Source organism: Leptopilina boulardi, unplaced genomic scaffold (assembly GCF_019393585.1).
Source record: "Leptopilina boulardi isolate dan_hultmark-lab unplaced genomic scaffold, ZJU_Lbou_2.1 LbouV2_297, whole genome shotgun sequence".
Classification (NCBI taxonomy): Eukaryota; Metazoa; Arthropoda; class Insecta; order Hymenoptera; family Figitidae; genus Leptopilina; species Leptopilina boulardi.
In genome coordinates, this window is record NW_026137859.1 from 46,903 (window position 1) to 63,274 (window position 16,372).

Below are 16,372 nucleotides of genomic sequence, written 5' to 3' on the forward strand. Positions count from 1 at the left end.
TAGTAAAAAAAAAAAAATATAAACACACAAATGTCGGTTTCTAGTAGCATTTCCGTTCCCACGGAACCCAGAGTGAGAATCAAAAACGTCAGCAAAATGCAGCGTCCAATGAGCCGTGTGCATCTTCCCCTCCCTCAATTCTTTAACTCCCCCAAAGTCTTAATTATCCCACCTAGACCATAAGGCAAGGACTAGAGGCATGTCGCGAAAATTCAATTAATGCAGTACTACTTTCTCAGCTCATTAAGCAACACTTCTCCTGGTTCTGACCTGGCGAGGAGTTTCTTGAGCTTGGAAACGCCGCGACTTAGCCCGTCTGCGCGTCGAATCCGGGTTAAAAAGTTAGTCAATAAAACTTGGGCGGACGATAAATCTACTGAATACTCCAAATCGGCGGAGTCCCGTGGAAGCTAATTTGTGTGGGAACCTTAATTAATTATGCAATTAATTAATTAGGATTCCCGTTGCATAACTGGCCAGTTTGTGCCCGAGGTACCTGCGTCAACCCAATTTGGTGGACCCACAGCACGAAAGCTCTATCTTCTATTTCGCCCGTTTTCGACATAATAAAACCACTGTGTATACGTCGAATAGCGGTAACATTAAGCTCTGTACCGTAAGTAAATGAAACATGTATCGTTTCCAATTTATTGTCTACTATTAAAACTTGATTTATAATAAACGATCTACTATAACCTAATTCTCTTAAGAGTTTTTCTTTTCTCTCTTACCTTCTTCTCTCCCTTTAATAATAGTTTCAATTTTTCTTTACCTATATGGTGGTTTGGCGGAACGTTTAAAAGGATAAACGACCCCACATAATTAAACAGAATTGGAGTTACCTTTGCTACACACTTTCGATTAACTTTAAATTCTGGCAGCTTGGTGCCTCCCCTTACCTCAAAATTGATAATTTTATATTAATTAATTTTCCGGTTTGTAACAAGCTGATGGTGGCAGCGGTGGGATGTTTCCTACGTAGCTGCCAGCCACGTTACTTTTGTTACAGAAAAATTGTTGTTTCTATTTTTTTTTGCTAAAACGGGTATTCCTATTTTATTGTTTTGTGTTACGGAATGCTATAAGTGATCACGACTATAGTGGAAGCCTTTTCCTATTTCCTTTTCCTACTCGTAATAATTGTGTTTATGCTTTCATTTCTGAGCTTCCTGAAATGCTACTTTAATTCCTTCTTATTAGGACAATCTATTTTTCCAACGTGACTAGTGGGAATGACAAGTAAGACCTAATTTATTTAGACTTGCTATATGAACCTTTGGTAAAAACGCTGGTAGACGAGGCTCCGTGATTCGCTCATTGGCAGACACGGCTCCGCGACTCACCACAAGGTTCGAACGCGACCCAACTATTATTTTGGAGATTTAATGTCCTATGTCTAATTTGAGCATTGACTATCCTTAACTGAGTTGGGGCTTTCCGATTGGCAGGGAGAGACAATCTACAAGGGAGAGAGTTCCTTTGCTGATTCAGTTGTCTTGATCCTTTGTGAAAAGTACTGGTAGACGAGGCTCCGCGATTAAGTCGCTGGCAGACACGGCTCCGGAAATTCACCATAGGATTTGAGAAGCATCTCTTACTGGAATGGGGAATCCTGTTGTTCAGTTTCGGGTACTCTAATTCTTTCTTTAGTGTCCTCATTTTGACTTACAATTGCAAACGAGTTGCATTACTGGTTGGCGAAAAGTACTGGTAGACGAGGCTCCGCGACCAAATCGCTGGAAGACACGGCTCCGGAAATTCGCCATTATAGTGGTGAAAACTGTTTGCAATCAAATCCAAGAGAATTTCATCTGCTTTGGGACTATCTGTCATAATGAAAAGTCGCTATGCCAGATAACTCTCGAAAAAGAGGAAAAAGGTCACGAAGAAGGGGTAGAGCTGGAAAGACAAAAGGCTCAGAAAATTCTAGTTCCCACAACCAAGTTGTTCAGATACCAAAAGAAATTTCTAATAGTAAAATCGACAACCCAACAAAACCTACTACTCCAGAAAAAAAGGACAAAATAAAGTATATAGATAGGCGCCGCGCAACGAATGATCAAACGAATGCACACTATTTCATAACCTACAATCCGAAATACCCTCTCCTAAACGTGGATTTAGTAAGCCAAAAAGAATTGAGAAAACTCTCATTGACTCTTGTAAGATCTGCAGACATTGTCAACCGAAAACCCGGATCATTTCTTCTCGTGAGAAGCATTGAAACTGTCAGTTTTCCTTTGTAGATTATCAAAAAAAAAAAAATTTTTTTTTTGTCAATTCTTTAGATATCTGTTAGGTCATTCATTTTCTGTTAATATGGTTCCGTACAATGGCAATATCTAGATGCAATAACGGGTCGCAAACTGTTACCGTGAGTTCGGAAAATCTTATTGACTGCAATTTAGAAATTCCAATTAGCCCATCTACAAAACACAACTACATCTGTCAATCAACACTTGCACAAGATTGCCTTATTCTGGGGTTTCCGTCAGGAGACTGCATAAACAACGAGTATGCAGAAATTTTGGGCGTTGTGTACCTCGCTGTCAAAGAAACCAAAATCTGTTTCCACGTGGTACAAATTTCTTTCTCTGAGAATTGTCGCGTAACTCCAGGAATTCTGGGAATAAAAGGTATTTTAGAATCAGGGATTACTGACCACGATCATACTAATCATACTAATCCTAAATAGAAATAAAAAAAAAAATAATAATAATAATAAAAAAAAAACGATTTCTCATTTTCTAACAATGCATCCTGAAAATGGAAAGAATAGACTATCTTGTGAAATACAATTCCAAATTCCCAATATCCGATTTTGAAATTCTGACGCAAGACGAGATAAGAAAACTCCCGTTGACTCTTATGGAATCAGCCAATATCTTAACGCCAACAATCAAAAGCACTCTTCGAATCAGAAGAATCGAAACCGTTAACTTCTCCATTTTAACAATTCCAAAAGAAAATTTTATTTTAGTAAATATTTTGTCCTAGACAAACAACCACAGAATAAGATATGCTTGTCTATTCCTATTATTCCAAATGTTTCCTCGAACGGTTAGGGTTGTAACGGGTTGCCCTCAAGAGCGTTACTTAGAATTATCTGAAAGAGCGGAAAATCTAGAAATATTCCATCAAAATCTTTACATTCATCACCTGTCTCTACGCTGTAGGGCTGAGCGATTGGAAGAACGAACCAAATTCCTCTCCGGATGGTTGGCTACTCTTTCCGATTCTAATTCCGGATACCTTGAGAAAATTAAAATCCTAATGAAAAACTATCCGAGCAACAAGACATTATTACTTCTTTGACAGACGAATTTAACCGACTGACATTAGATTAAGACATAATTATAAATGTCTCCTGACTTGAAAATTGTAATTTTTGATGACACACAAGAGGAATTAGCAAGAGTTAGCAATTTTTTCCAGTCTCTCGCTATAGACAGTCTGGAACTGAGGGTGAGAAACTTTCAATTACAAAAACGATTAGACAAGGTAGAACGAGAATTAGATTTCTATTTTCGGTTAATTCGACTCGAAAGCGATAGAACTACACAATTAAAAACAATTATTTCCAAATTAGAATTCCAAATAAAAAATTTGATGTTGGAATAGCGCAATACCCTCACCCCTGAGTTATGTAATATGGATTTGGTGGGTTTTGAACCAATTTCCCCTTTTCTAATACCTCTGGAAAAGGTGTCTAAAAGGAAAAAGGGTCGATTTGTTTTTGAGTATAGTAAATTGAATAAAAGGGTGGAATCGCCAAAGTGCAAGAAAATTCCACACTGGTGCAAGAATTTTCTACGGTGGCGATAATCATACCCATTGATATTCCGCTAGACCACAACATTTGCATGTTTAACCAAATTAAATGAAAGTTGTAAAATCACTGGGATAATTTCGCTCTATCATTAATCTAGTTTTTCTTTTTTTTTTTTTCTTTCTCTCTCTTTTTTCTCTATTTTTCTATTTCCAAAATGTCTGACGACGAAGCTAACCCTCAAATTCCCCGAGGGGGTGTTAACCCCAATATTTCTCTCGAGCAGCAAGCAATCAACCATGACACAAGCGCGGCCATGACCTCGGTCCTCGAATGTTTGACCTTGCAACAGAGTACCTACAATATTCCCGTATTCGATGGAAGAGACCCTCCATTGAGAGAGTTTCTCCAAGATGTGGCGAACGGTTCTGTTTTTATTACGGATGCTACGGAACCCGCGTTTGTCAAGGCCGTGTACAGTAAATTAAGGGGAGCTGCTCGCGAAAGTTGCAGGGACAAGTGTTTTAATAGAATTTCCGAGTTAACGGACCACCTTAACAAACGTTTCGCTCCCACAAAAAAATACCAGTGGTATTTTGAAAGTATTATGACCTTGCGGTTGAGACAATCCGAAACCGTGGGTGATTACTATGATCGCCTACGGGGGTTAATTAGCGGCGCGAAACATGCCCTGGAATCAAAATACAACAAGCGTTATGTAGAGGTGGGAGAAGAAGGACGCCCACAGCAAAAGCTGGAAAGTACCATCATAATGCAACCCGTAATTGATTGCGCTCTTGAGTCATTTATAAGGGTCTTACCGGAAGAAATGTCGATTTTTGTAGATACGCGAAATCCTGCCAACCTGGAGGAAGCACTCGAGCACGCTATCCGTGCTGAAGAACGACAGAAATATTCGGAAAAATCTCGAGCGTCTTCTTATCACATCACGCGAGCAGAAGACCGTCTACGACCAACCAGCCCTTATTCGCGACAAGTAGAGAAAACCAGTAGTATGGAAAAACGTAAAATAGAACCTGATCGAGAATCAACCTCGCCTAACAAGCAACGTCATTCCACTTCAAACATGCTGCAGCTCACCCCAGAGCAGTTGGCTCAACTTTACCGATTGATGATTCCTCAAATTTCGCAACCAATAACGTACCAACCCCCTCCACCACAATCGATGACTCCAGTACCAAATGCTCAGTACCAGCATGTACAATACCATCAACATGCACCGTATCCCAGACAGAGTCACGATTACAAGACAAGCGTGACACCTCCCAGGTCAATCTCGCCAGCGCCCCAAGGAAATTTAAACTTCCAATCGGCTCGTCGTTCGGACGCGGCAGCGAGCCCAACTCCGCAGCGTCACAAGACCGTACAATTCGCGGAGAACACTGTAGGATCTTTAGAGCAGGAGCAGAAACCGAGGACTCCCCAGTAGTTAATTTGAAGGCTCCCGAATTCCGACACGACAAAGCCAAATTTCTAGTGGACCCAGGGTCGGATACTAATCTTATTAAAATCGGTGCATTGAAACCTGAACTCTCGCTTGTTAGAAGCAAGTGTGTAGAGATTACAGGAATAACTAATCACGCTGTCAAGACATTGGGAACCATATACCTTACTATCTGGAATGTCCCTGTGGAATTTCATGTAGTAAGAGACCATTTCCCAATTTCCACACACGGAATTCTAGGACGACCCTATCTTCGACAAGAGCAGGCCCAGATTTCTTTTAGACACAATGCTCTTGTCACAGCATCCAATCCCGTGACCCCTATACCTTTCGTGGATAATGAATCACTAGAAGCTAAAGAAATGCTGAAGTCCGAAATAAAACCATTCCTCAGGGTTTTTCGAATAAAATCAAGAACCAGAACTCCCGTATCAATAACGGTAATTAACCCAGAATTAAAGGAAGGGTATCTGCCACGATTGGAAACTCCGGAAGGACTTTACCTAGGCGAAGCTATTGTGTCTGCTAGAGACGGTGTTTGCCATGCTATGGCTATTAACACCACAGAGCAAGACATTGACATTAATTTAACTCCTCAGAGATTAATCCCGTTCGATTTCTGTAAGTTTCCTGGAGAGGAACTTACAGACTCCGAGGTGGAGAACCCACAAGTTGACTCGGAACAATCTTATCTAGACAGAGTTATAAAAGTTAAAAACGCGTTATATGTTTCGCACCTAATCCCCGAAGAAAGGAAGATTGTGAATGGATGGGCTGAAGACTATGCGGACATATTTCATCTAAATGGGGAAATGCTTTCATGTACTCATCTCGTCCAGCACAGGATTCCTACCATTAGCGAAAAGGTTATTCACAAAAAACAATATCGATCCCCAAATGAGGCCTTAGAGCAAATTGATACTCAATTGAAAAAACAATTTGACAGTGGAATCATAGGTCATTCCAAATCACCGTACAACGCACCTCTTCTAATCGTGCCCAAAAAACTTGACGCATCAGGTGAAAGGAAGTGGAGAGTGGTAGTGGACTATCGGGCCCTAAATGACAACGTCATAGGTGACGCTTTTCCGCTCCCGAATATTGTATCGATTCTTGATAGGCTTGGGACTGCCCGGTATTTTACGGTCTTCGACCTTGCGAGCGGTTTTCATCAAGTTGAAACGCACCCAGAAGATAGGCATAAAACTGCTTTTTCCTCCCGAAACGGACACTTTGAGTATCAGCGGATGCCTATGGGTATAAAAAACGCTCCCCCCACCTTTCAATGATTACTGAATAGTGTTCTAAATACAATGCTCGATACAGAAGCATTTGTGTATTTAGACGACATTATCATTTATTCGGACACTTTGGAAGAACATGATAAACGAGCCCGAAGACTCTTTAATCGATTGCGAAACGCGAATCTAAAACTCCAGCCGGATAAGTGCGAGTTTTTAAAAACCGAGGTAGCGTACCTCGGCCACATCATCAGTGAAAACGGTGTAAAGCCCAATCCGAACAAAATAGTTGCAATAAAAAATTTTCCACAACCAACAACTCCAAAGGATATTAAAAGTTTCCTAGGTCTTTCCGGATACTATAGGCGATTCATTAGAAATTATGCTAAGTGGGCTAAACCCTTGACAGAACTACTAAAAAAGGACGCCCCGTGGAAATGGGGAAACCCACAAAAGAAAAGTTTTTCGCGATTAAGAAAGTACCTTTGTCGTGAACCTATTTTGCAATACCCAGACTTTAGCGCAACATTTAAGCTAACCTGCGATGCGTCCGAGTATGCTATTGGAGCAATGTTGACCCAGGTGAAGGATGGCATCGACTTGCCGGTTGCCTATTATTCCAAAATATTGAATGCAAATGAACAAAAATATCCAAAACCCGAAAGGGAATGCCTTGCGATATTGTATGCTGTTGAACACTTTAGACCATATTTGTACGGCCGTGAATTTATTCTTGCCTGCGATTTTGAACCTGTTCATTGGATGACCTATATTGATAATCCGGGACCTCGAATTCAAAGATGGAGAATTCGCCTCCAGAATTACCAGTATAGGTTTGAATATAAACCAGGAAAGATTAATCGAATTGTCGAGGCTCTGTCAAACAATCCCGTTGACGAAAATAGAAGTTTGGTAGACTCTAATTCGGAATCCGATTGGTCCAATCTATCTACCCCAAGTTCCGAGGCACCCGAGATAATTAGCGCAACTCCTAAAGGTACCAGCAATGACACTGAGCAATCGGAAAAGCAGTCGAAAACCTATCGCGCCCTACCCATAACAACCCGTTCTTCCTTTAAAAAGACCAAAGAAGAAAGTGCGCGAGTGAATTCCGATAACCCCAAAGGTGAACCCCAGGACTCTCAACGACCTTCTGCTTTTCCAGAAGTTAAGAGAAAAGGAAGCTTAAAGGAAGGATTAAGATCAGTAAAGGCAAGGGTAGATTCGAATCCCCCTCGAAAGGGCGCAAGACAAGGCCCAGCCCTCGACGCCAAGGACGCAAAGAGATCAACGACCCCGTTACAATGGACTTCAAGGTTAGGAGGAGCAAGGAAATCATCCACAACCGATTATCCTCCCGAGATAAAGGTGACTCTTCTGAGAAGACCATTGGATGCAGTACCTAGCACCAGTGCTAAATTAACTGGAATAAGTTATCCAGTGCCTGATGCAGCCTCCACCCGCGCTCCTTCCATTGACGAGGCACCCAAGACACGAGGAAGACCGAGAGGTACAACGAAACCCAAGGAACAGGACAATGAAGAACCTTACACTCCCCCCCAGGACTTTCCAGCCACCAGTATGAATGAAAGCTGCATTGCTCAACGGCTGAGGAAACGGAAAACTGCAGAGACCATCCCTGAACAAAGCGACATCTCCTCCTCTTTAGAAGAAACATTGGACGAAGAAGAAAGTGCAGAATCAACGCCCCCGGTATTTCGAAAGAGTTACAGTGCTTTCCCTGACCTACCCACGACTCCCTTTCCAACCAAAACCTCAGTCCCAATTCATCACCCCCCTCTCCTGACGCCATCAACTTCTGACTCATATACCGAAGTTTATGTAGACGGCGCTTGCGGTGAAAATGGTGGATCGAGTCCAAGAGCCGGCATAGGAGTATGGTTTGGACCCAATAACCCTCTCAACATCTCCCGACGATACCGTGGCCGACAGACAAACAATGCCTCTGAAATAGAAGCAGCCGCAGCTGCTGCTCGTCAAGCTAGAAGAGCAGGTATTCAAAAGCTAAGAATCAAAACAGACTCTCAATACCTTATTCATAGTGTGCAGGATTGGATACCACGGTGGCAACAAAACAACTGGATGACTACTGACAATAAACCGGTAAAGAACAGAAAAGCCTATGAACGTTTAATCAAATCCATCGGACCATTAGATGTAGTCTGGGAACATGTTCCAGGCCATGATGGCATAAATGGAAATGAAAACGCTGACCGTCTAGCTCGAGAAGGGACCCTAATGAATCCTGCACCAGACTCGTCATTATCCTCGGAGTCTGAAGAGGAAAAACCTCCCGAACAGATCATTGTACAGGGACAACCACTGCCAAATGACAGCGATGAAGAAACCGACAATGTGGAAGACCGGAAACAAGTTCCTTCCTCAAATGAAACCGACAATGTGGAAGACCGGAAACAAGTTCCTTCCTCAAATGAAACCGAACAACTAATTACGGAAGTAGGAAAATCAATAAGTAGATTCGACGAAACGATTGCCAGTCGTGGAATGAACATTTCTAACCCAACCAATAACACTCTATTGTGGGATTATGAAGGACTGGACTGTGATCCAAGAAAGGAATATGTGTCTGATGGCGAAAACGACGAGGAGCATCTGAATTATCTACAGTCGATTGACCCGATAACCGAAATGGAAGATGAACTCCCAGATAGGATAAGTAAATTTCTGGAAAACTATCATCGCAGACGCTCAAATTCCCAAATTGGGAATCTTCCATCTCTACAGGGTGAGAACTCGCTTATGGTCCCAGAATTACCAAAAGATACGCCCCTGACCACCAGACCACCCGTAGAAAGAAGAAGTACAGTTAGGTTCAAGGACACCCCGGAAGTATTCGAAGAACTCGACTACAATCAAACATTTCCAACTGGGTTTCAATTCCCTACACCAAGACTGTCTAACATCCCAAATGCGCAATCTACCCCATTTTCCAAAACTAAAGACCAGGAGGCGGTGCAGGAACAGGCAGGAAACAACAGACTATTAAAAATGATGCCCCGGAAGTTGCAACCGAAGGAAAATAACACTAAAGTGAAGTGTGCGCCTTTATTGAATTCTTTCATAAACTTTCAGGCCCCTCATTGCGATCTTTCCTCATGCTCTGACCCTGAATCTTTAAATGACGAGAAAAGGGCGTCGCTAGAGTCAAAGATTTCAGCCACGAGTGTAACCCCCCCAATCGTTGTGAATCAGTGGACCCAACCCCTGACATATGAGCGAGATAACGTGGCGCATTTCATTTCCGAGGATTGCGAACCGATAGACTCAATCTCCAAACTTTTAATCGCCACCGAAAAAATTGATTTTCAGGACATTCGGGACAACAAACCCTTAAAAGGACAAGTTTATATTACCCCGTGCGGCAAATACAAGGTATATTCCATGGTAGTAAAAGACGTCATTTTGATGAAATTTGCTGGAAGGATGTAGTCGTGGGGTTAAAAAATTTACGAACTGCCCTCGAGACCGACAATGAGAGATCTTGTCGGATAGCCAATTCCGGCGACCTATTAGGTGCCCTTCCTCAACCCAAAATGTCGGAACTTGTATCAGAAATTTTCCGCGGTGGTGATATAACCATTACTCTCTGCCACGGGAAAATAGAGGTACCCCCAACCGAGCTACGCCATAAAATAATTACCGAATTCCATTCTAGTTTGATAGGAGGTCACAAAGGTATTACAAAGACATATCGCAGGATTCGTGAACGGTACAACTGGCCCAGAATGCGCGACGAGGTCACACAGTTTATAAGAGGTTGCAAAAGTTGTTTTGAAAATAAACTCGTCAGGGCACGTACTAGAGAACCCATGTTGATCACCGACACGCCAGCCCTACCTTTTGACAAGGTATCACTAGATACGGTAGGAAAATTGCGAACTACCCCGAATGGTAACCGGCATATTCTTACGATGCAAGATAATTTTAGTAAATACTGCATCGCCGTCCCTATTCCAAATATCGAAACAAAAACCATTGCTCACGCAGTAGCAACAAACCTATTTTGCGTATATGGAGCACCCAGATGCGTGCTCACCGATAGAGGTCCGAGTTTTATAAGTTCCCTGATGCGAAGGTTAGAGAAACTTTTTGGCGTCAAGCAGCTTACAACATCAGGCTATCGACCACAAACAAACGGATCATTGGAAAGAAGCCACATCGAGCTGACGGATTATATTAAGCATTATGCAAGGGATTTCGACGACTGGGATCGTCTTCTCCCATTTGCCATGATTAACTATAACACGTCGGTTCATGAAGCCACAAACTTTACTCCGTTCGAACTTGTGTTCGGTCACTTGGCGCGAATTCCGAGCTCCTTACCGCAAGGTCCCGAACTTGAAACTTACGGGTCCTACTTAATAGATCTTATAACTCGAATGAACGAGCTACAGAATATGGCAGCCAAATATCTGATCAAAGCGAAGGAGAGATCAAAAACCAATTACGACACAAAAACACGCCCTCTAGACGCGAAGATAGGTGACCAGGTTTACGTTTACAAGGAAGTTAGAAGTAATAAATTTGACAATCGGGCCGATGGTCCGTTCACCATCGTAGGATTCACACAGAACAATAACGTAATCCTTGAAAATGAATTAGGAGAGAGATTTTCCAAGCATAGGGACAAGGTCATGGTTGCCCACTTGTAGTAAAGGTTCCCTCCCTCTTTGGAAATAAGACAAAAAAAATTAATAATTAAATTTTTAGGGATTGGATGGAAACGACGATGATTGGAATCATGACGACTCTAACTTTGCTATGTTTACTCCTGACCTCCATAGCACTACCAATACAACGAGGATCCGACCAATTCAACGAGTCCCCTAGTGACGACCGCTACCAGGTCACCCCATTCAGTTCCAGCAGTGGAGCATATTACGAGTACGTCGGCGAGATGAAGCGATCCGTCAGCAATTGGAGAATAACAGTTTTTCTTGACTTTGGACGACAACGTAGACACTTCGATGACCTGCAACTTAGGCTGGATAAGCTGATGCAGCAATGCGAATCTGTGAGAGAGTGGTGTAAAACTTTAATAAGGAATTACCAATGGGAGGACAAGTGGGAAATGGCTTCGGAATTGCAATCGCAATTCCGAGACCAAATCAACGAATTAGAAAATACTAAAAGACCATTACCTGGAAAACTGTCATCACAGCTCCGGATACGAAGGAGTGTTCCATTACTAGGCTTCTTGGGAAAAATCGCCGGCCCCATTGCCGGTGTGCTAACCTATGACGATGGGGAACACTATGACGCTGCCATCCAAAACCTCAATGAAGCTCAAGCAAACCTCTCTCATCTAGTCGGCAAGCAAACTCATGTAATGAGATCGCAACTAGACACATTGCATTCGCAGGTCCTGCAGCATGGTATATTGCTAGAAAAGGTCCATCAGGACCTGCAATCTTTTCTGGACACAGTATCGGGAGGGGCCACCATAGAAAACGTTATGAAGGAGCGGCAACTTATGGACAATGTAATGAACGCGTTGAAACTTGGTTTAGATCACAATGTTTTAGCAACATCCACCATGCTAGAAGCTGTACATCATGCAAGACTCGGCCAGCTTCATCCAGGTCTCATCATCATTTTTCCAGTGCGGGGACCAAAAGTCAGTGTCGACGAACTAACAAAAGTCTCCACCATAACCATCTCGTGCGAAAATCATCAGTTGAAGGTGCTCGTAGATGTCCCACTCCTAGAAAAGTATAATTATCAGACTTATAGAATGCACCCCCTCCCAATCGTTCAGAGTGCGCTCGGAAACGGAACCGGAAGAGCATATATACATTCGGATTATAATTACCTTGTAATCGATGAAGAGCAGCGAAGTTATCTCCTCCTAGAAGAACGTGACTGGAAATCCTGTAAAGCAACGACCACCTTCCATGTGTGTCTAAAAGGAACACCAATATACGACCTCAAGGAAAGGCCCGCCTGCGAGCCTTTATTACTGACTAACCCAACCATCGATGTTTTGAAATCTTGTAATATTCGACTGACAACCAGCCTAGAATCCTACTGGAAACCATTACCAACCTTGGCAAGTTGGATGTACTCCATGGCAGTACCCGAATTGCTCACGATAATTTGCCATGCTAAAAACCCTGTGAAAATCCATCTTGAAGGAGTTGGAATTTTGAAATTATCCCCTGGATGTTCAATCAGGACGAAGGATACAATAATACCAGCCACTACGTCACAATCAGGCCAATCCGAAATAATTTACGAACCAGAAGTTCATCTGAACATTTCAATGCTATCCCCTACCGTATCAAACTATGCTCAGTTTTTACCAATTGTCGGTACTAGCTCGCTCAAGATTCCTGAACCGACGACAAGGTATTCCACCTTCGAAACCAATTCTAGAACTCTGGATGAACTCGAGCAGGAATTGCAAGAATTCGCATTACGGAGGCACGTTCATAATAATCAATTTAAGCTTATTTATGGATCCTATGGTTGGCTCATTGTATTGGGTATAATAATCTTATTTTTCTTATGTCGTCAATATTTAAGATCCGGTATGTTAAAATATTCAAAATGGGTACGGAAAATAAAATTTAACTCTGAAATTTCCAATGCAAAATATTCAAAAAGAACGGATGAAGATGTACAACCATATGAAGAAATTGACGCTCCCCAGATGCAGAAATGTTCATTGAAAGAGGCCCTGGATAGTCCAACGGTAACATCAGAGCCCTCCACCTCCGCCACTACATTAGAAGGCGGAATAAAGTCTGTCACAATTGAAAAACACATGCCACCGAAGACCAGATGACTCAGCGTCGCCCTGGATTCCCCAAGTTCTGAAGTGAAGCCCAAACCCATAATTAATACATTTATCCCAAACGAGTGCAGTTACACTATGTCAATCATCAATGAGGAGGCAAACGCTTTTTATCGAATCGGATATGATGAAACAATGCGAACATCAACAACGCCAACGACTATCCTATCATCATCAGGAAGAACCCCATCAAGGATCGTTACAAGAAGGGCGGTGCAACTGCCGATCCAGTACCTCCAACCGATATAAGTAGCTTCAAGTTAATTATGCATGTAATTGTTTTTTTTTTATCTTTTTATTATTATTTTATTAAGTTTAGTTTCTCTCTCTGTGCCATGGGCTTACCTGTGCTCCCGAAACACTTATGACAAATGGTGCCGATCGAATGCATGCGCAAGTTAGGTTTCATTATAGCAACTCGAATAAATTTAAACAAGATAATATGAAAATTAAAGTTTATTTTTTTTTTTTTTTTAAAAAAATCTTTTTTTTTTGGTATTTCTCTCGAAAATTAATTTAGTTAATATTTTAATGAAACTCTAAACATAAGTTGATAAATATAGAATTTATCGATTGTAAAAAAAAAATTTTTCAACTCGAATTACCGTCTAGTTTTAAAGTTATAAACATTTGGAATTGTATAATTTTACATAGGAGATATAGGATACTTCTTCGCGCACCCAACCTATTTTTACCGTACAGTTTTTTTTATGCAGTAAATAAAAGTAATGTAATATTTTCATTTTTGCGCACACATCGCTAGTGTGGAAGAAACGTAGGCTTGGCGGCGCTGTGGGCAGAGGAGTTTGGTAAAATGAGCGGGAAAAGTTTGGATATTAGAAATTTTACTTTTAATCACTTACTCGTTGAAAAAAAAAAAAAAAAAAAAATAGTGGATTCTGTTAAGTTAAATTGAAAATATACAATAATAAAAATAAAATATTATATGTAATATATAATTTGTTCAAAATCATCTTATTTTGAAGATACTTTATTCAACGACGTTATAAAAAAAAAAAAAACATAAAGAGAAACTGTTTTCTTTCAGTTTCCGGCGTTCCGTTTTCTTTTTTTTATATATATATACTTTCTAAAATTTTTTTAAAAAAAATACGATTTTTGTTTGTTTGTTGGTAAATTGGCCCCTCGAGTTACGAAAATTATTCATTTTACTTTTGTTAATCAACGAGGTTTGAGGTTAAAACTTTACAGCTTACAGTGTTGCCAAGTCTATGCTATTGCGAGAAATACCTTAATATAAGTATATGTATATGTTCTTACATATATGTAAAAAAAAAGAGTAATAATAAGGACTGCAGCCGGCTGCTGTCTAATTCTCAGGGTTGTCCTCATTTATACCCAGTTCTATTGGTGGAAGCACTTCCACCTCTCCATTGCCCTCGTGCTCCTTGTGTTCTCGAGCCATGGGAACGAACATAAATTTATGGTCCACATTCAGTCTCTAAAAAAAAAGAAAGAGAGATGTATATATATATGTATGGATAGATATATAATATCTATAATGAATAAAATTATGCATGTATGTGTATTTTTCTTTATTATGAAAGCTCCAATTTTAATTTTGTTGTAATATCCAACATGTGACCTTAATTTGACCACGATAAAGAAAAGAATTTTTTTTTATTTTTGATAAAATTATTTCGGGAGGTTTAGGAATATTAAGGGGACCGAATGTGACTGAGACTGGTGCACTAGCATGTTGATGGAATATGCCAAACACTAATGTAAGCAATCATAAAAATCACGCTTACCAGTTTCCACCATCCCCTAGTTCTAGGGGATGTCCCCTGCCAGTCATGGCATTGGAGGAATGATAATTTCATCGCGCTAAGAGCCGGTTGGCATCCCACCTCCTGGGGAATGAGCGGCAGGTCCTTGAAGAAACTAAAAAAAAAAAGAAGGGGATAACAGGTACATATAATAAGTTCTTTCTTATTGCTGACATTTCTATAAAGTTAATCTTGAACTTATTGAGAGGTTGGAACTAATGGAATTAGTTATATGACTCACCACGTTTGAGGTGCTTTTCCCTGGCCTAGCCCACCGAAGACAATCTTTAAGCGTGGCAAGCTATCATGCACCCAAATCGCACTGCGGAAACCTTGCTGAACAAACAAAGAAAGAAAAGGTTACTTCTTTATTTTATTTTGAGTACTGTTGTTAAGACAAATTTTTTTGTAGCCTTACCGGTGCCCAGAACCCGCGTACAAAATATTTTTGTGATTCTTCACACCAATGGTATTCCTGATACCAGGATTGAGCGGCGTATATTTTGGGCTGGCCAATTGCCAGGGTCGCGTCATATGGCCAAAAATCGTCTTCTCTAATTCGCTCTCGAGCAGGCTCCCATTCGCCAAAGTAAATTTTCAAACTATGGACGAGAAAATAGAGTATACAATAGAATCTTACTATAAACATGGATATTTTAAAATAAATTGTTTGGTAATTCCATTTTATAATAATTGTAATAAAATATTCAATACAGGTGTTAAAAAAAAAAAATAAATACATATATATATATACGGATTAATTTTAAATAACTAGAATATTCAAATATGAGAATTCATCAGGTTCACTATAGAGTTGAGGTTTTGGTCGGGTACTATTATATTGCGATGCTTTTATTTTCCCTTCCCCTTCCCTTCTCATCTTATTCAAGCCCACAATGCCATGCGGACTGGAAGAGTCACTACCCACGTTATTACTAAAATATGTTCTCTTTATATTGTTGGGATAATTATAAAATCGGAATGTAGTTGTGCAACTGTTAAAAAAAAATATATATATATAGGCGGATCCACGGAACCGGCCGATTCTTACTTATCAAGATGAAAAATTTTCCAAATAGCAAGCACACCTTTTTTTTTATGGTTTATTTTCTTTAAAATATATTCAAGAACAATTGTCTTCTTGCGTGATTCATTCTATTTTAATGCCGTTTGAGTTGAAAGCCAAAAAACGAAAACATTATTTTTCTTCTGGAAATTATAATTAAAAATGGCATTTCTCTGTTTCTTTTTACATATATTGTTTGAAAT

The 16,372-nt window shown here is 40.5% G+C and overlaps 3 protein-coding genes across 3 annotated transcripts in view; 1 reads left to right on the top strand and 2 right to left on the bottom strand.

Annotated features, from left to right (window-relative positions):
- LOC127282323 (uncharacterized) overlaps window positions 1-16,372 on the top strand; it is a 145,308-nt gene that overhangs the window by 21,590 nt on the left and 107,346 nt on the right. The window lies entirely within an intron of this gene.
- Window positions 1-16,372, bottom strand: part of LOC127282315 (uncharacterized) — a 61,588-nt gene that overhangs the window by 12,595 nt on the left and 32,621 nt on the right. The gene's annotated exons all lie outside the window — the stretch shown is intronic.
- LOC127282317 (uncharacterized) lies at window positions 14,464-15,771 on the bottom strand. The gene is made up of 4 exons (XM_051306489.1): window positions 15,522-15,771; window positions 15,345-15,439; window positions 15,086-15,218; window positions 14,464-14,775 (listed from the first exon to the last, which is right to left on the bottom strand). The coding sequence occupies exons 1-4, from the start codon at window positions 15,750-15,752 to the stop codon at window positions 14,644-14,646; spliced, it is 591 nt and encodes a 196-aa protein (XP_051162446.1). The 5' UTR covers window positions 15,753-15,771; the 3' UTR covers window positions 14,464-14,643.